This window comes from Heliconius melpomene, chromosome 17, assembly GCF_056956725.1.
Source record: "Heliconius melpomene rosina isolate 202511_hmr_F chromosome 17, ASM5695672v1, whole genome shotgun sequence".
Classification (NCBI taxonomy): domain Eukaryota; kingdom Metazoa; phylum Arthropoda; class Insecta; order Lepidoptera; family Nymphalidae; genus Heliconius; species Heliconius melpomene.
The window spans coordinates 2898580-2919854 of NC_140405.1; the positions used below are offsets into that span (position 1 = coordinate 2898580).

The window sequence follows — 21275 nt, forward strand, 5'->3', positions numbered from 1 at the left end:
TTTTGATTTTATTCAGGCTAGTACACCATAGACAATAGCTTAATGTAAATTTATAAATAGACCTACAAGAATTTTGTGGGTCATATTCATAGATTAAATAAGGTTTCAGGTAAAATATATTTAATTATGTAATATATATATTCGAAATATCTGCATTTATAATAAGGATATTTTAATTTAATCGAAATTTGCAATCTTGGTAAACGCTATATCTATAGCAATTGTAATTTTCTGTATACATTTACATACTCTGGCTATTGCGACCAAAAACCAAAAAGTTAGGGATTTGACATTTTTGTAGTACGAGTAGTCAGTTGAAGAGCACAGAGTGCTTATTATTGGTGAATTGGTGTCATTGGCTAGGTGGTGCTTCTTGAAATCTAAAAATGTTTAAGTGCTTTTTATAAATAAGAAAGATATTTTTTTAAGTATATCCCAGTAGTTTTTTATTATATATTTGTCCTAGTGACTATATATTCAGTTTAAATAAAGTATTAATATTTTATTTCGTAATGTACAATCCAGTGTGATTATTGATGTGAATTAATATCTACAATAAAATAATCGGCGCGCGTTGAATTGTTGCTTTTGTTTTTACCATACGTGTATTTTTATTTCCAATGTATAGATGTATAAATTATAATAACATACCAAGGACATGTTCATAATAAGACTTCGTCACCCAAGATATTTGACAATTTGTTCGGCCTTTGGATCATGCTCTATAAATGGTAAATATAATTGTTAATTTCTTTATCCCATTTTTATCTTTTATTAAATTGTAACGTTACTATTAATATATATATATATCTTTTATTAATTTTGACCTTTTCCTGTCAGGCTTGTATATTTATGATCTCAGCACTATTCTTACAATGTGGTAAAATTTAAACTTTGTTTTTAAACATGAATTAAAAAATAAAGTTAATAGTGTCACTAAACCCTTCTAGGCATATCTTAAAAACATTGTAAAATAAGAGACCTAAGCAAAGAAAATTTTAAAAATATTAATTGTACCTATATTTATTTTAAATTATCTATTTCTCTAGAATTTTACATAAATAATTTAAATAGGTTGTCATGACACATTAAGATGGTATAATAAGATTGTAGTAATTATTATTATTTTCCATGGCTAGGAAATAATCCACATCTCAAAAATTTGATAGTACTTGAGGAAAAATCTTAACACTAGGTTCCTTCTGCCTGTCGTCATATAATATGTGGTGTGATATACAAGCTATTTTTTGTAAGTATAGACTGACTTTTATTTTAATTTTAAAATTAGCATTTTTTTGCATTATTTTAATGCAATAAAATAAAAGCCTAATAAATGGCTTTTAATGAAATATCTTACTAGGATCCTGTAGTTAACTAGTAAATTTGATTTTGCAAGATAATAAGGAGACATTTAAAAATAATTGAATGATCTCTTATTTGTATTGTTTAAGGAAAATAATTAATTCCCTGCTTTTATATTATATATTATTATTTATTAAACCATTATGCTTACTGTCAGATGTTGTACTATGATGGCCAAAAATTGATATTAATAAAGTAAGAAATTATTGTAATTACTTTGGATTAATATGAAAATTTTAGTTTTTCAATATTAAGTAGTGGTGTTCCTTTGTTTTTAAAGTCATTTTCAGAACCGAGCTAGCTGTAATTTTGAATGTTGTTTCTTACTCCACTGTTTATTACTTACCTGTATTCTATATTTAGTTTCATTGTGTGTGCAATATATGGAGCAGCGAGAATTTGAAAATTGAAAACAAGAACAACACTGCAGAATATGTAATATCATGAACTAATGTTCATGTCCATTTTAAAAAATCTTCTTGCCTTTGTATATCTGGACAACCTCTGCTACAGTTAGGTATAGAACAAAGTGACCTATTGCTACGTTCTTCTTTTCTATAATGATTAATGCAGAACTTACTTGAAAACAAACGTAACTATCAAAAATATTAATTCAGTTAGCGTCCATTAAAAATTCACGAATTTATCACCATTATCAGCGAAGACAATGCTCTTATTTGTAGGAAATTAACAATACAAAAGGCAACCTCCGAATACATCGCGGAATCAGCGTCATTGAAATCTGTACAATACCGTTCTTACTCTTTGTTTTAAATTCGCTCGCCATTATCAAAGACTCGCAGTTTTATTGTTCGGCTAACGTATCAATATACGCCAGTACATTTATAAGACTTGAGAAGCATTCGGTGCTTAGTCGATCGCCTTGTTGTGCATTTCGTCTACGTCCACGCTATAAAATACGTTTTAGTTATTTGATCAAAAATAGATTGTTTTGTTTTTCGGGATGAATGAGTTGATTACATTTTGTGTTCAAGGAGCTACGTCCGAAAATAGTATCTATATTGCATTAATATTCGATTATTATCGCAATAGTAAAACTGATAATCCTGTGAGCTGAGCCAAAGCAATATAAAGTTATGCTGTTGAAATATTAAAAGCACATTAGATTATTAAGGTTAACATTATGAATAAAGAAGTAGGTTTGATAATCTATGAATGTCTTTACGCCTCTACCGATCGTGGTGAAATTTATTACACACGAGGACATCTTTTATTTAGCGCTATAAAATAGTTTATGTGGGATGACGTATTGTTTTATAATATCTATAAAAATAAATAGAGGAGCGCAATTATTTTAATATAATAACGATTATTTAAGTTTATATGTTATCTTGTGGACTTTAGTATATTTACTTTCAATTGTTAAATGATAATAATGATTTGTTTATAAATGTTCGTGTTGGTAATATGTATAAATATATTTCAGAAGACTAAAGTTTTAAACATTTAAATAAATTGATGGTCTCTACGTAAAGTGCAAATTTCTTTTATTGTTGTTTTCAACTAGGTACTAACAAGGGTAATTTTTCGATTTCGATTTTTCGATTTTTTTAAATTTTAGACGTGTATGCACGTCTAAATATACGCATAAATATTGTGTATTATTAAATATACGCATAATAACGTAAATTTAAAAGAGCAATAAATACTTTTGCGCATTTTCACTTCCGATACTTTACCTAGTGGTCTAAGATCCCATTGCATGAATCTGTGCAATTAGAGATATGTTAATATAAAATTGTACAATGAATTATTATCGTAATCTTTAAATCTCAAATAGTAAACTTCGTCAATTTTTATTTTTTATTTAAAAAATCTTATAATAGAATTAAATAGTCTCACAAATTCTACACCTTTAGAAATTTTCCTTGCCCCGATAGGAATTGAACCCGCATTCGCCGAATGTAGAGCTCTTAATATTTCCTCGCTATTTTATTTTACCGATCCTATTTACTTGTTACAAATGTAATCCCAATTTGCATATCATTTCCATGGAGTGACAATAATTCAAACTTCGGAAGTATGAACTTTTACATACGAGTACATCAGATTTAAAGTTAAGTTTTAAGCAATAAAACAGTCAAAATCGTATTTAATCTTGTACTATGGTTATATACCTACATATTTTTTAGCTTCACGCTGTGAATACTTCACGCAAGTAGCAGGTTACGCAGAGGGAACCTGGGAACCTAGTTAAGACGAGGCATTATTAGTTGAGTCTTTGCCTGGTTATCAGAGCGAGGAAATTAAAATATTAAATTGTTTCATTTCCTCGAGTGGGATTTGAATCCACAACCTGTCGAGCTTACAGTCGCACTCTTCTGCTCCTGCTGTCCTGAGAAACTGGTCTCAATATAATGCAATATTTACATCATAAAAAAAAACAAATGATTCCTCATGAAAATTTTAGTTTATTTATTTTATAAGTTAATTTTTTATAGCTTCTATCTTTTGTGTATTAACTATTTATTTATATATTATAAAACTTCACTAATAATGATTTTATACTATCCATTTCACAAAAGGTGCATATTATATACAATATGAATAAATATTGTATTAAATATTATTTTTGATAATGTTTATAAAAAAGTATTTCAAATTTATTGAATATAATCGAAAGCTAAGGATCGAGGTGCAAAAGCAAAGCTACATTTTGCGATATGCCGTGTCCCAGATACGTCGTGTCGGTCGGGCTGGGCGGCAACTGGCGAACGGAAATCGCTTAGCGACAACATTGTTGTTCACTCTTCCAGTTACGCTGCATTTCTAGAAAATAAACGTAGCCTATAAAAATTAAATTTAAATTATCTTTAATATTACGTACTGTCTTTGTAGAAATAATTTAGGAAGTCAGAAATAACATTTGTTATATCGTTACTGTAGTCACTATATCAGTTATTATCTTACCGGGCTTTATATTATCTAAAAGCTCTTCACAAATATTCAGAGTTCTGCGATAACAGTCCTATAACTGTCGTTATGTCCGCAGGCAATGAAAACTTGACCGCGCCATGGAACACCAGGATGGATGGGTCGACGGAGAAACACACGCAGTCAACCACACCACGGAGCGCGCGCAGGCCGACCGCGACCGCGTGCGCGTCGAGTTCTACGCCACCTACGACGTCATGACCGGCGTGCGCATAGCCGCCACGCTGGGCGGCTTCTTTGCTTTAATGGTGTTTCTAATCGTCTACAAGAGCCGGAGCAAATCTGTAAAAGCCTTGAACGATCCCAAGATAGTGGAGCTGGCGGAGGCGGTCGTGGCGGAGGAGCAGGCGGAGGAGGAGGAGCGGCAGCTGAGCGCGGCCATAGAGGAGGCTTTGTCGGAGCGCGGCCGCAGCGCGCAGTGGGGGCGAGCGACGCGCCACGCGTCGTATGGCGGCGGGTACGGTAGCCTGCTGGCGCCGCCGCGCCGCCTGGCCGCGCTGCGCGGGGACTCGCTGCCGGGCTCGGCGCTGCGCGTGGGCGAGCGGCGGCGGCTCAGCTCGGCCACGTGCTCCAGCTCGGGCAGCTCGTACCTGGAGCGGCGCGGCTCGTCCGTGGTGTGCCGCCTGGCGCCGCTGGCGTCGGTGGGCAGCGTGGGCCCGTCCCTCGCGGTGGACGCGGGGTCCGTGGGCGCGGACGAGGTGTTCGCGGAGGACGACGCCGACTCCACGGACGATGAGGTGGAGCAGTTCTCAACGGACAGCGGCGGCCCCGACTGCACCGAGCTCACGGCGCGCCCGGCGCTCCCCTTGCGCGTGGAGCGCGCCTCTCACTCTCGTGAGACGTTGTTCTAGTCGCCGGCGCTTTTGCCGGACATTATATGTTGTAAACGATGTTAAAATATCGACCTTTTCGTAATATATCGATTTTTATTTCCATGGGAACATATCAATGTTTTTTGATTTACATATCATTCAATTGAATTTAGTATAGTAAATAGTTTGGCTATTTCATATGTAGGACCGAAAGTAAATTTAGAATACATATATGAAAAATATAGGAACATGCTTCAACTACTTTAGCAAAATGTATGTGTTCTATATAATTTTCCTTTATAAGCTTTAGTATTTTTTTTACTTTGTATTTTTGCCAGTCGTAACGTACGATACGGAAGTGTCGATATTTTGATGTTATAATTATTATGTAAATAATTTGTTATGTTAATAAGTGTAACGCCATGTTAATGTTCTCGTAATAGGATTTGAATTGTGAACGCGGCCTTTGCTTATTGAATTGCCTCAAACTGATATGGAACTATCGAATCCAAAGCTTACTAGTCAAACTCTAACGCTTTATATGTTGCCTATAATATTAAGAGTACTATAGTTTCAGACTCGGGATCTAATCATAGTTCTTATGTTAACAATGAAAAGTCACATAGTTATTATATTATAACAACAAATTGAGTTTTTTTATACAATAAAGTTTATGTATTTAAACATATTTACTATATAAATTGAAAAATATGATCGTTGCAGAGTGCTATACAATTTTATAATAAAATAAATTTTAAATATTATGTTTATTAGTGCAAATATTGTTTTCGTAAATCATATGCTACGCTGGTATTGTCACCACTTAGTGTTCTCTGTAAAACTTAGGTGTATAATAATCTGCCGAATTAGTGTTTGAATGGCACAATAATATACTTATACATATGATCTAGGTACAGATTAATTTAAAAAAAAAAACTTATTTTATCACATATTTTCTACGATTTTTAAAAGCTTGTGCGTTAGTTATATTTTATTTCGTTATAAACTGTAAGGTAAACCATTGTAGAGAAAAAAAATAATTAATTTGTTTTTAATTTAAAATTAAAAACAAACACGAAAGCTACGCACAAAATATTTACGTTAGATTGTCCAAAAGTAGTATTTGTAAATAGTACGAAGGCTATTGTTGATGTACTGTCTAGCACTTAGATTTTTTTTATCAACATAGGTTGTTATGAAATTTATAAGCGGATGTTAAATGAATGTTAAATTATTAATTTGTTTAAGTAGGAGGCTTGTGCACCGCGAGTCTCTAGAATTATATTAGATATGGTTTCACGGTTAGTGTAGCCCAAAATACAAGTGTGATAACGATCGTATTTGAAAATTTTCGAAGTATTTTAACTCTTTGAGACTGGTCACTTCTATGCTATAAATTTATTTTTATTACCTTAAGAAATTATATTTATTCGTATTCACTACAATAGTAACTTGAAATTTATATTCTGGATCGGCACTTAAATAATTTGTTTACCTAAGTTTATCTCATCGTACATATTAAATTATACTTTTGTATATAAATGTGGTAAAAGATCATACTTATACAATTATCATGAAGCCTCACTCCAGTATTAGCTAAGCTTTATAATCCTTCCCCGTGGCAATACAACGTAGGTCTGCGTTTGTTCGGACTGCTGAATTATTTATTGAAGTTGTTTCTTTTTTTAATACGAATTATGTACAACGGAAACTCGTTTATGGGTTCGACCTAACGTTTATTTCGAATCCTGGACTTACCACGATGTTTTTTGAACTGTAGCTAGTGTGAACTCGGTAGGGTAGTCGTCGAGTCAATTTTAAATTGTATATTTGTATAGTGTTTTAAATTATCCCTCACCCACCAAAAGGGCACAGAAGACCAATTCGTCCTTTGAACAATAACTAAATACGGGAGAGGCCTAATATAATATTGCTTGAAACCTACCTACGAATATTACTCGTCAAGGATACTGCCACTGTTCTCGTTTAGTAACAATGTACAGTACGGTCAACGAGTCTTGGCCGCCCTGGTGTTAGATTTTCTGAATATTTGCGCATTGTTCATTCGGGGAGAAAATAATGAAACGTAAGAAAAATGCTAAAATCAAATCTGCGCAGCCACCTACAGCTATCTTCAGGGCGGCCACGACTTGTTGACCGGACTGTAGGTACGCACACCAGGATTTTATTGATTCTAGTGTGCCGATCCCGTGTACCGCGGGCCCAGTAGATTAACTAACACAGATCGTTTTTATTACGAATTAGATTTACGTGTTAGTTTATGTAACTGTTCGTTGCTCGAATAAAAAAGAGCTCCAGTAGTCTGTAAAATGTTGAAATGTATGTAAAAATATTGTAAATATAAAACACAACGCAACTGTCGTTTCATTTTTGATGTTCACATTTTTGGTTTCCTGTATAAGCAATGCCCAGTAAACGAACATAAAACTACAATAAAGTTAAATATGACTCAATAAATGTCGGTTTCTCTAACCGCCGAAGCGGATTGCATCCAGCTATGACGTGCACTGACGACGCATCTATGCTATGTTAATTACTCTTTTATGATATTTTGCTAGGGATGTAGCTTAAATAAATAATGTAAATCACATCACATCTAAATGTTAATTTGAAGCTAGTTTAGTTCAGTTTTTAGTTTCTCTTCCTCGCTCTGCAAAGCGCGTCGGTGAGTTCCGCCACTATCAATATCTCGCAAATTCAGCGGAAAGTGAGGGACGGACTGATTTAACACTAGATTCCTTCTGCCTGTCCTGTTATATGTGTGATACATAGCGAAGATAAAAGAAAATCTCATACAACGAAAAATTTTAAGTTTACTTTTACAAATTAGTCAAAATTTTCTGCTTTTTAATGGACATTATATTGTGTATATAGGCTTTTGGAGTATACGAAGCGAGAGGCTTTGTATTATATATTTGTAGCCTCTACAAGACTTCAAGAGGCATAAGAAAAATATCTGTAATAATGTCAAAAAATAATACTTTATCAACTACTTAATGTAATAAATGTAATAAATTAACAAAAGCTAAGGATAATGTAACCATAGAACGTAAAAAGTAGGCACGAAGTTTATTAATAGCATATGGAAAATTGATTTTCCAAAATTAAACCAATAGTTTAAAGGTTAAGGTTCAAGTAGGCATTGAAATAACAAAACATTTGTCTTTTTTTATAAAATGAAATATCATTATTTAGACATTCGTTTGAAAAATAGACATATTCATGTAACTTAACCAAGGACCACCAATCTGTATCAGTAAATATTGTGAAAAAACCAATTAAAACAATATTATATCACGCTACAAGTATCCGTTCTCTTTCTGCTTAGTTGTCACTGTCAAACTCAAATGTCAGAGAAAGTAAAAATCCTTTGTACAGTGCGAGCACATTTTATATTAAATATCTTAAAATTAAAAATTTAATTTGTGACGGATCTATTGAGAAAGAAAAATGGATGACGATTTACCGACTGACTTCCAGGTCATCGTTGTAGGGACGGGTAAGTTATACATTATTTAATAAATGAGACCGGGCGTGATGGCGATAGGTAGCCTACTTAGGTATCGATCTCAGCTTTTTTCATTCGCTTCGGTTGAGTTATACATCCGTCAATTTTTTACAGTTCCAAATTATAGTGAATCAGATATTTAGCATTGAAATAAAAATTAAAATGACATATTCACTATCTTATTATGATATATATTTAGATACGTTGTTTATTCATATGTTGCAGTAAGCCTTTAATATTTATTAATTTATATATAAGTAATTGTTTTAATTGTATCCATAAAAAATTAAAGAAACATATAGATTTTGTTTGGTTAAAATGTCTTAGAATTTCCAATTAGAAGAAACTAATTAGAATTTTGAAAGACTGAAAATTATTAATTAGTTTAAACAAAATTATTGTGTACCTTTTTATTCTGTACAACATTTTTTGTGTAACACAAGAATATATTCAATTAGTTTATAAAATATTTGTTTAATATTAAAATATTTGCAATTTTATTTAGAGCTATTAAAGTGTTGATTTATTTGTGGTCTGTTGGGCAAAGAGATTGTAATTTTAATGATATTACTTAAGTGCATATTTAAACTTGAAACTATTTTTAAGTTCACTGAGTTACTTCAGAAATTCCTATCTTCCACTAACCTACTCTATGAAATTTTGATATATTTGCATTGTTGTTTTAAAAACAATTTAAATTGTCATAGTATTTTTTATGTAGTAGACTTACTTACTATAGCTTAGTATTTTTATCCACTTTATAAATACAATAAAAATATTACCTAATTTATTTGTAATCAATGGAATGGTGTAATGGAGTGTCTAAACACTACCTACTCCTTTCTATAAAGCAGCAGGAGGCACCTAGTTTTAAAACATTCTTTTACAACCTTTCAAGATTTTGTATGTTGAGTGGCAGAAATTTAACACAGCACTTTGTCTTGTCTCACCACCAGAGTGAAGAAATGAAAATTATTAATTTCTTCAAGTTTGTATCAAAAATCACGACAGTCCAATTTTTAGCAAGAATTAACATAATAGTCATGTGATAATTTTATTGACGTTAACCCTTGTAGGAATGGTGGAATCCATTGTCGCTGCGGCATGTAGTCGAATAGGCAAAGATGTCCTTCACTTGGACTTCAGTGATCACTATGGAGGCTTGTGGGCATCCTACAATTTCGATGGCCTGCAAAAATTCATTAAAGAGGTCAATTCTGATCCAAATAGACAATTACAAGTTTATAATCTTAATGAGAAATGGTATATTAATAAGTAAGTATAAGCATCACAGTACATTACCAATAATTTTCACTATAATATGTAGAAAACAGATGTAAAAACTTTTTAATTGTTATAAATAAAAATAGAAATAAAAAATATGAATTATAAAAAAAATTCTAATAACTCTCATTGTCTCATAATATTTTGTTCAATTCCATTAATTCAAAGTTACATGATACATGTAGTATATATATATAAAAGAAAGATTTCTTTTGTTAATTTGTTTTTTTAGTTTTGGAAATTTTAATATTATTGTAATCAACAGGGATTCCCCGCAAGAAGAAAAGCCGGAAAGCGAAGAGACTAAGACTGAAGAAGGTAAATCGGAGCCTGCAAAAAAAGTCTGGACCCAGAATGACTTCGCAACAGAATATAGAAAGTTTTATATTGACATGACCCCTAAGGTAAATTATATTATACCTATGAATAATCTTGAATGCCCATTTATTAAATGACTAGCGGACGCGCGCAGCTTCGCTTGCGTATTTAGTGGTGAATTCCAATAAACCATGAAACATGTGTTCAATTAAATACTTTTAATAGTCTGAATTTCAAATTTTATAAAAATTGGTCCCGATTTAAAAAAAAATCTATACAAACTTTCAACCCCTTATTTGCACCCTTAGGGGAAGAATTCTAGAAAACCATGAAACATGTGTTCAATTAAATACTTTTAAGAGTCTGAATTTCAAATTTTATAAGAATCGGTGCCAATTTAATTTTTTTTCCATACAAACTTTCAACCCCTATTTCACCCCTTTAGGGTTAAAATTTTTCAAAATCCATTCTTAGTGGATGTCCAGATTACGAAAGTAAACATCTGCCCAAATTTCATGTTTCTACGCACAGCGGTTACGGCTGTGCGTGCGTCTTACCTCAGTCAGTGAGGACAAGTCCTTTTATATATATAGATTTGTGGTACAATTAAAGTGACATTAATCAAAAATACTTTATAATTTAAAATCCCCAACACAAAAAGAATCAACCAGAAAAATGTTGATAATTTTTAAACGGCTGAACATATTTTCTAAAACAATGGCTAAATACACACATTAAGCCACATTTCAAACAAAAAAATAACCTAAAATCAGCATCATACCCTCCTATTGACGCCTATCATTTTTTTAAATACCAAGATGTGTTTTATGTGAAGACCTCGATTATCGAGCCTAATATTTTAAACACTTATATTAAGTTACTTCCTTACTTCATTACAATGTCCCATTGCCATATAAGCTGTTTCGCTTGTTAGTTGTGTGTTCAACCCCTACTCGGAAGGAATGATTGTGCTCAAAGAATATTTTCCTTTTCGATAAAGTATGATATTATATTTTGTCATGTAACGCCTAATTTATTTAGATTATCTTTGTTCATCTCTGCAAATACAAAATTCTGTATTTATAGCATTTAAAATTTATCCTATGGACTGGTACGAAAATGATAACAAGATTTTATTACGAGTTTCGAGAATTAGTTTTCCACCGTTATTTAATTTATTATCGGCATCATTACTACTTTTATATTATTACTTTTACATTGTTTATAAGAACTAGACGCTAATGAAAAACAAAACTTTAATTTGCCTCCATTTCTAAATAACAGAGTAAATTATTTATCAACTAATATATTTTTGCATCTTCACAAAGATCTAATTAACCGTCTGAATCTCAAGTGCCTTGTAAACAATGTTAGAGAACACTTAACGATGTTATATTTAAAATTAGACGATGAGTAAGGCGTTTATTTGGTTTTTCTTTGAGAGTGTTTTTATAACTTTTGTTTGGGAGTAATGATTTCTATTACAATTCTTTTGTATGAAATTACATCACTCTTCAACAATGCAACCGATTAGATATCTAAACTTGAACGTTCAAGGTAATATTCACATTTAGAACTTTCTATTATAGTTTTTTTTTACTTTTATATAATTCATTTAAATATTTTATATTTTGAATAACAATTAAGAATATCTTACGTTTTTTAAATTATTTCTTATCCCTTTCCAAACCAACAGCCGTATTCTTTGAAACGCCCAACGTAATGTCCCTTTTATAAAATAATCGATGCCTAATGCATAGCCTAATAATAACCTAGCCTTTGAAAATGTATTAAAGTTTACAGATCCTAGTGTTTGCGCCAAAATGTGCTAATATATTGCACTAAATATGTACATACAATATGTATAGTCTAAGGGTAGCAATAGTACCTATATTTCAACCCAGAAAAAATGTTTTTAAGTTAATTTCTTTGTTATATAGAAAATGTATAGAAATAATTATGCGTACTTTTATCGCAAATCAGTTCAACTTACAATAAATGAACCCATAAGAATATCTAATAAACCTTTCGAGTGTATTACTGTTACACTTAGAAGAAAAAATGAAAGTGTTTCATCTTATAATTATCTTTAATTCTAACTTTCAAAATATGAATTATAATAAAAATATATAACTTAACGTTTAATAACACGTAAAAAAATATTCCCAGTCGTGGCGTAGTGTGTAATAGCATAAGTGTGTGACTGAAAACGCAACGCAACTTCAGAATTCGGCGGAAATATGGAACGGAGTGTCTTAACACAAGGTTTCTCTAGTTTCCCTACCCTGCTGTGTGTTAAAAAAAAATAATTTTCATTTTAAAACTTCAAAATCATTTCACTTATTTTTACTATTTCCACTGTAGTTGCTGTTTTCACGAGGACCTCTGGTAGAACTCTTGATATCTTCGAACATAGCTCGCTACGTGGAGTTCCGCTGCGTTACCCGCGTATTGACTTGGCTCAATGATAAGCTGATGCCGGTGCCGTGTTCTCGGGCTGACGTGTTCGCGACCGAGGCGGTGAGTATCGTCGAGAAGAGGATGCTCATGAAGATGCTTACTTCGATCGTTGGATATAGTGAGGAAGAAATGAACAACGAATTTAAAGGTTGGTTTGCTTTAGATACAATTGTATAGCTGAGCTATAGGAATTTCTAAAGTTTTGGTCTGTTAAACTCTAATTTAACTTTCTAACGTAGATATATTTTTTCTAATTTAAATTCTAGCATCAATTTCAAGAGTCGAATTTATAATAAGAGCTTTTGCTTCCGAGTTTGATATAATTTTATAATTCGTTGTAAACTTATAATATCATTTCATTGTCCTAGACTGGGATGACAAAACTTTCAAGGAGTATTTAACCCACAAGGGTTTGACCCCTAACTTGATACATTACGTGTTGTTCGCTATCGCTGGTGGTACTGACAACATGCCGTGCTTGGAGGGCGTGAGGGAGTGCAAGAAGTTCCTCATGAGCCTCGGTCGCTATGGCAACACGCCTTTCCTATGGCCTATGTACGGGGGCGGGGAGTTACCTCAGTGCTTCTGTCGGTGAGTATCAGTTTATAATTATTATAGTAAACATAGCTGATATGCGAAATAAGTGACTGTCAACGCAGTGGTTGTGGTCTCGATTCTCACTTGGGCGAATTATTAGATTGGCAGAGAATACGCAGAGATGAGTTTCAGCATTCAATTTTCAAAAAAATGGAGAAGAGAGTGTCTTTATACTAGATTATCTCTGCCTACACTGCTATATGCGAGAAAAAGCGTGAAGCTGCGAGAAAAGAAATAAAGTAACGACTTTCTCTTCTTAAAGTAAAGTAACGACTTCTTCTTCAACATTTCAATCTATAGTGAAAGATCTTTAAAGAAAAACTTAAGTTTGTAAAGAAACATAATACGTCTACATAAAAAATCAGCGACGACACTGACTCACCGTGGACGGCAAAGTTTATTTTTGTTGACGCGCGACGGGTGCGAGAGCAGTATTGAATTATTCAAATATTTGCACACAATTTACTTTTCGCGATTTTAATGATGAATAAAACTCGTTGAAATGTATATTTTGGCAGTTTCAATTCGAGGTGCTGAGTGAATATGTTTTTCTTTCGCACTACTACTTTAAATTTTCATCTATTTTCTCTGAAACATTAAATAGCCAATATTTTTTTCGCTAATCTAGCAATTTCTTGGATTCGGAGTACAGAATACAGATTGATGTAATATAAATTTTATTATTTAATTGAACCCATAGTAGTGTATAACCACAACGTGTGGTTAGGGGTTCGATTCCCACATAGGTGAATGAATTATCTTCTCACTCTGATAACAAGCGGCGATTAGTTCTGCTCTCGACCCGCAATGTCTTGCTACAGTCTGCCTAATTCTCTATATACGAGATGCAGCATGAAGCTCGTTAGAATTTTAAAACATCCACATCTCCTTCATCACTGTTGTGAACATTTATTATTTTTAAGTGCAAAATAGCCATGAAAGTGTTGCGGTCGAGTTCATTGACCCAGATGTGCATCGTTCGCGCACTCGAAAATATGGCGACTTTCTACCGTTGCATGATGCACGACTGACACTTTGTTAGAAAATTATCATTTTGATTATTGTTTTATTTGATTTGTCATTTGTTTCGTCACTGATATTCATGTAATTATTATAGTACAATATCGGCCCATACGTGGTTAAGGTTATTTTTATATTATAGCCATTTTTTTTACATTCAGCTATATTACTGTAAAGTTTCAACTAAATCTGTTAAGTAGTTTTTGCGTGAAATTAAAATAAACATCATAATTTTTTATTTTACAGTTATAATATTAGATAAGATATAGTAAATTATTCGTTATTCAGACACTAATGTAACTCAATAAAAAAAGTTGTTGAAAAATAAGAAAAACGACGTGTTGCTTGCTATGTTGGATTTATTATTTTTTTCAGTTTTACATTTTTAAAAGGTTTTAACTTTTAATAAGATTTTGACATGCCTAGTAAAGATTATACAGAATATTTTTTAAGCCTTACAACTCTATATTTATTATCCAAATGAAAAAGAATCTTATATAGTATTTCTGGTTTTAAATTCTCTCCATGCTAAATATATACTAAACACGGCCGCTCATTTTTGCACGAGTGTATAAACTTTCGTATTCATAATATTGTTAGTATTAATATCCGATACTAAATCAGCGATCTAAATATACGGAAAGCTTTATACATCTTTCTTAAAAGATAAACAAATAAGGTTTTTTGAAGAAATCGAGAAAAGAAATGTTTTTATTGAAAATGTGTTTAAAATCAATATGGACGTCGATTTACACATTATTACATACATAAATGCTCTTCCTTCTATCGAGTATTTTATTATATTATTTCTCGCTGTTCAAGTGTATTCTGAGTCCGTCGTGGCGCAGGGGCACAACGTGTGACTGAAAGCGCGAAGATTTTCTGTTCGATTCCAAATTGAATTATTGTTTATTAATATATAAGTATTTTTTCATTTCTTCGCTCTGGTAACAAAGCAGCGTTGAGTTTCACTACTCAACATGGAACAAAGGAAGTGTCTTAACATTAGCTTCTTTTTGATTATCCTGCCATATGTGGGATATACCTTCACGTATTTTCTTTTGTGGGATGAATTTCATCAACCAGACCAGGGGAACTGAAATACATAAAAAATTATTACATATATCGAATAAGTCATTTGAATCCACAATAATAGTCATGCACATCCCAAAACTGCTTCGTGTGGTATACATTTGGTTATACATTTTAGTATAAAAATTTATTAAATGTTTATTTGATTACTTAACCAAAACTATCTCTTTAAAGATTATGCGCGGTGTTCGGCGGCGTGTACTGCTTGAATCGACCAGTTGACTCTGTGGAGACAAAAACAGACGATGACGGGAAGAAAATAGTGGTTATAGGCAGCAAATCTAAAACGCTCAAATGCGACCACTTGGTGATCGGCATTAACGAATGCCCTAAGGAACTGCTTCAACCGGAGAGTGCAGAAAGCACAGATATTTCCAAAGCAGTTTTTATAACTAATGCAACTATAATGCCTAGCGAGAAGGAACCTCTCACTTTGTTAAGGTTCCCGCCGTTGATCGAGGACGGTTCGGCTGTGACGGTGCTGGAAGTGGGTCCGGCTACGGGGTCCTGTCCTAAGGGACTTTGTGAGTATTTCTCTTTAAATATTTTGTTATCTACATATGTTATATATGCGGAGATGTTTTATTAAGTTCTTGTAATTTTGCTAAAAATTTTTGTCTGGTTTTATATTTTATAACTGTTCCCTATATTACATCAGTATATTGTTTATTCCTTTAATACATATAATAGTGTAAATAATCACAAAAAAATATATTAAAAAAATACTGCATTTTTTTAAATGTTCAATTCGATTAATAAAAAAACGATACGTGCCAACACAATAATAGTAATAAAATAACGTACTAAGTATACCTAACTTATCATGCGCACAATCTACTGACTACAGTATAGGTACCTTTTTGTAGCCAGATGTTTTTTACTTCACTGCTGTAGTCGTTTGTTGCTTTTTTAGACCAAGTTTTTAAACGACTTTTGAGTCACTGACTGACAAATTGAGGAAATTTAAGATTTGACCTCACTCTTAAGCGTTGTAACAGCCCATATAAATTGTCATGTCCATGTCCCATAATAAATTGCATTTAATGTTCGGAGTCATCATTTAGGATGCATATTATGTATTAAATTTGATAAATTTTCAAAGATACATTGCCTATATTATTTGATTGATTTTTTAAATATTTGTTTTACATTATCATTGCAATATTTAAAAAAAAAAACATTTTTTCAGTTCAGTTTTTTTTATATAGTAGAAAAAATACAAACATACAAACGATATTTTTATTATTGTAGCCCTAATCGTTATACCCACATATACGCAAACCGCCCATTTGCCAAGACTTTTCGTTTTGAGTCTTTATAGATATTTTTCTAATTCTATATAACTTTTCTTTTCCAGTTGTGGTTTATTTCATAACTAACAAGGTGAACGACGCCGAGAGCGACTTGAAGCCGTACGCCGAGAAGATATTCGACATGTCCGGCGGCGATCAGACTGAGACATCGGATAAACCTAAGGTATTTTTTTTTATTTTATAGCATCATAAATGTCTTGTTTTTAAAGTACGTTATACGAAAAGAAAGTAGTGTTAGGACAATGTATTTAATTTCGAAAGATAAGTTAGTTAGTTAAAAAAGTCAACTTCCTTAATTTATTGCTATAAAAGTTTAATTCTAGATGTTTTGTACTTTACTTTTCTGTTGTTATATATAATGTGGTAGAACGCAACGCTGCATTTTATCAAGCTAGATAGGGAAAACGAAAATAATTATTTTCTTCCCGCTTTCGTAACACACGTATTCAACATACAGTGTCTCGAATTCAAACGAAAAGGCGAACGAATTAGCACTAGATTTATTCAGCCTCAATTTTTGAGACTGGCTTTAACTATAAAAAGAAAACCCACAACCCTCCTAATAACTTGTATAATCCCCTTCCACAGTGCCTGTGGTCGCTGTTCTACAACGTGAAGGACACGAGCGCGGCGGCGCGTGGCGCAGCGCCCGTGCACGTGTGCTGCGGGCCCGACGCCGGACTCGACTTCGACCGCGCCGTGCACCAGGTGTGTATGCGCCGTGCGCGTGAAGTGTATTGTAGAGTTACTTTTTGTATCTTTACATATAGTCTGGATGAATATTTTACACGAAATAAAAGTAATTTTACAAAGTTACTCCAATAAAACCCACTCCAAATATCTCTTAACTGAAAATGAAAAGATACAATTTTTAAAGTTCCTATGTAATATGTTTCCTGTAGAAGGAGTACGAAAAACAAAAGTTAAGATGTCCACCTAAGGGGCAATTTATACAGGTGTCAAGTTAATGTGACGTGAAGTAAGGATCCATTGAGGATCGTGCCAACACATTTCAAAATATAGTATAAACACATAATTTTGGAACAGCTGTAAACAGCAGTAATTATTAATTTCTTGATGTAAATGTGCACCATATGTAACGTCACACTGGGTGAGAGGAGGGAGGTTAAATCGTACTAGGACAGTCATAAATTAAGTTTTATGAATTTGGTACAGTCCCAAAATTTTTGAGGTGGGTGATCTTAGGTTAGCACTATTGCTGCGAACCGGAAAGACTTAACTACTTTAAAATATATATTTTATTAGTTAGGTAATTGAGGTCAGTTGCTTTTCCTCCCAACCCTCAATTATTATCAACGTACATAATTTTGTTTGTCTAGTGTATATTATAAATATGCCCTTCAGAAATGCGTGAATAGTAATTTATAATTGATAACCTTCTTTTTAGAAGTCGGTAAAAAACGATTGCCAAAATTATACAACACCGCTAGCGTCATTTAGGCAAACGTAGCAATATAAATACAATATTTTATAATTTCTATCTACTAGTAGTGAGGCCGTCGTGGCGCATCGTGGGTTAGATTCGAGAAAATGGAATATTTTATATTTGCAGTTCCTCACTCTTTTAACCAGGCAAAGCGTGGCGTTAATTTCCACTCCAAAAATTAACTAGTAAACTTTTTAATGCCAGTAAAATTTCAAAATATTCCAAAAAAATGTTCAATTCGGATTATATAACTAAAATGGCAACGTATATGAAAATATCATATAGGTACGTACATGTTTTGTTAAAAAAATATATGTTTTATCAGAAGTAACAAAAACATGATTTGTATTTTAAACTGATATGATAATATTTGTTTTGTTTATATTTGATATTCATTATCTTATATGTGTTACTTCGTTAGCACCTACTAGCGATTGAGTATAAAATACAAAAGTAAGAAAAGTTAGTCGTATCTGGACATATTTTCTAGGGGGACCTTAATTCTAGGGTGGGCACGAACCGCCTGGTCTCCTAAATTTCTATGCTACACATATCTATAATATTATTAGTAAGCAGAAGAGATAATTTGGTTGAACATCCAAATATCAAGTACCACTTAGTGGTTACTGGACTCAATACTTTTGTTGGATAGTCCATTCATCGAGGGAGGCTGTAGAAACTAGGCTATATTACATCACATTAGTTAAATAAGCATGAAAAAGACAAATGAATTTTTTTAATACAATAGTTTAAAAAATATAAAAATTACGAATTAACGAAAAATAGCCAATATCTCGATTTGGGCCGACAAAAGAATGGTCACGTTACGTTAATTGCGATATTATATTAGCTACTTTCAAAAGCATTGTTTTGACCTATAGAAGTATTTATTTATTCTGACCTATAACAATAGCTGATTAGGTAAAAATATATATTTAAAAAAAACCTTATCTGTCTAATCACACTTCAAATACATGAACATTTCGTTACGCAATGCTTATTATAAAATTTACTTATTATTATAATGAATTTACGAATATACAGGAGTTGATGCGATACTACTGAAGTATCAAAATATAATTATATTTTAAAAAGCGATAAAAAGATTATTTTTAGTATAATTTTACATGACTAAATACATCCGTATCCTTTAGACACAAAAATTGCAATTGCTCTCGACGTCACAAGATATATAAATGATTGCTACAATTTTTGTTTTAACACCTCTATAGGAAAATTTTTACAAGGTGTTGCTAACCAATGGTTATTAGAAATATTATATAGTTTACTTCTTTTTCTGTGCTATTGAATACCGAAAGAAAAGCAAACTCAAAATGCACCTTTTGAAAAAATATATTTTAAATTTTCCCAACTTTAAGGCGGAGGAAATCTTCAAAAACATCTGCCCCGGCGAGGAGTTCCTGCCCCGTGCCCCCGACCCCGAGGAGATCGTGTTCGAGGACGACGTCACCCACGGCCCGGAGTTCCAGCGCGAGGACGACGACGCGGACGGCGATAAGGAGTAAATAGATTTAGGCCGCATTCACACTATAGTGCCTGTCATGAGAAACAATGAGAGCAGAGAGATCGTTTCAGTCCAATTACGAATATTATAATATTTCTCTTATGAGCATATTTTATATTTAACAGACTGAAATCGGATTGAGAACGAATCATGACCGGCACTATAGTGTGGATCCACCCTTAGAACTTTTTATCAATTCACAGCATTTTCTGGTGTGATACAGTACTCAGATTGAAATAAAATCTCGAAGAACCATGACAGCTTTTGTATGACAACTACGATGTCGCCAATGGAACGTAATACACTTTGTATAAGGGTTTAACTTCATTTTCAAACTTTTAGCTTCCATATTAATTATACTTAACACAATTAAAAGTAGTTGAATTACCGTAACTTGCTGGATATATTTGTAGCACGTAATACGAAATATCGCTAGCGTAGCTTAGGCAAAGTTCCCACTGACGACTGTCGCAGTAAAGGTTCTGTACACACGAGAACGTGTTTATTATATTTAAGATATAATCTCAATAAGATTTATACGCTTTTTGCTTGACTTAATGCATTCCGACTGGTGCGGAAAGTGACATATCTTTGATAGGTCTCGTCTGGAAATTAATAAATGAGGAACTGAAGGAAAAAGTTTTTATGAATTAGTTTGAATGATATTGTTTTATGTATATTTTTTAAAATTTTATATTGCAATATTGCTTGAAAATGCAATTATTCTTATTGTCTAGTGAATAAATTGAAAATAAAAATGTTTTTAGGTCAAAATTAAAACTTAGCTAGGTTGTCTTGACAGGTTTAAGATCAACATTGAGCCTCAAATTAGTGTTAGGCGTCCATTGTTCAAAGGAGAGACTGTCAAGAAATATTTTTATATATATAACGGATTGCCTATTTGAGTAATGGTGGTATGACTTGTTTTTTTGTTTCAGTATTATTTATTAAGTTTAAATTTGACGATGGAGCAGCGAAACGTGCAATTTTCTTGTGATTATAATGGAATATACATATTGTTAAACGCACCAGTCCTAGGCATAGATGTAGCACATTATTATTTTTTATTAAGTTATTTAGCACTCAATCGTATTTATTGTCGACGTAATCCATAAAAAATGCATATGCATATTATAATTCCATTAAATTGTGATTATTAGAAATTATTCTGCGTTTTTATTGAATTACCCCGACCTCCTTTACATTGTATTAACACTATAAAACTAATCACATTATGCAAGTCGGTTATGAAGCCTTATAAAAATTTATAACAAGATTAGTTGATAAATCTTTTTGTTACTTGACTACTTATAATACTTTGTAAACATATATAAAAAAATATCCATAAATATTTTGTTACTATATATAATATATGGATGTATTTACTAATTGTAAGTTTGATATTTTGTTCCATTATAACTGATAAAACATGTTTGTTGAACAATTTAGAGCAATATTTTTTTAATTTAGTGCTTTTTTATGCAAATTTTCTAAAAAAATAATAATAGAGTGAAAATCAATAAATTGAATACTTAGCTAAGGGATTACACAGGCACATAAA

The 21275-nt window shown here is 32.4% G+C and overlaps 2 protein-coding genes across 3 annotated transcripts; both read left to right on the forward strand.

Moving 5' to 3' along the window:
- The first annotated feature begins 291 nt into the window (after positions 1 to 291).
- LOC146529835 (uncharacterized) lies at positions 292 to 7506 on the forward strand. Of its 2 annotated transcripts, XM_085200581.1 has the most exons (3): positions 292 to 731; positions 1140 to 1249; positions 4376 to 7506. In XM_085200581.1, the coding sequence occupies exon 3, from the start codon at positions 4398 to 4400 to the stop codon at positions 5166 to 5168; it is 771 nt and encodes a 256-aa protein (XP_085056707.1). In that variant the 5' UTR covers positions 292 to 731; positions 1140 to 1249; positions 4376 to 4397; the 3' UTR covers positions 5169 to 7506. The 2 variants fall into 2 exon arrangements, with proteins under 2 accessions (XP_085056707.1, XP_085056706.1); XM_085200580.1 differs by lacking the exon at positions 1140 to 1249 and having other exon boundaries at positions 293 to 731.
- A 983-nt stretch (positions 7507 to 8489) lies between these two features.
- Rep (Rab escort protein) lies at positions 8490 to 20880 on the forward strand. Its single transcript, XM_085200284.1, has 9 exons — positions 8490 to 8649; positions 9735 to 9933; positions 10208 to 10346; positions 12625 to 12868; positions 13089 to 13311; positions 15604 to 15953; positions 16787 to 16905; positions 17331 to 17450; positions 19569 to 20880. The coding sequence occupies exons 1-9, from the start codon at positions 8601 to 8603 to the stop codon at positions 19713 to 19715; spliced, it is 1590 nt and encodes a 529-aa protein (XP_085056410.1). The 5' UTR covers positions 8490 to 8600; the 3' UTR covers positions 19716 to 20880.
- The last annotated feature ends 395 nt before the right edge of the window (positions 20881 to 21275 follow it).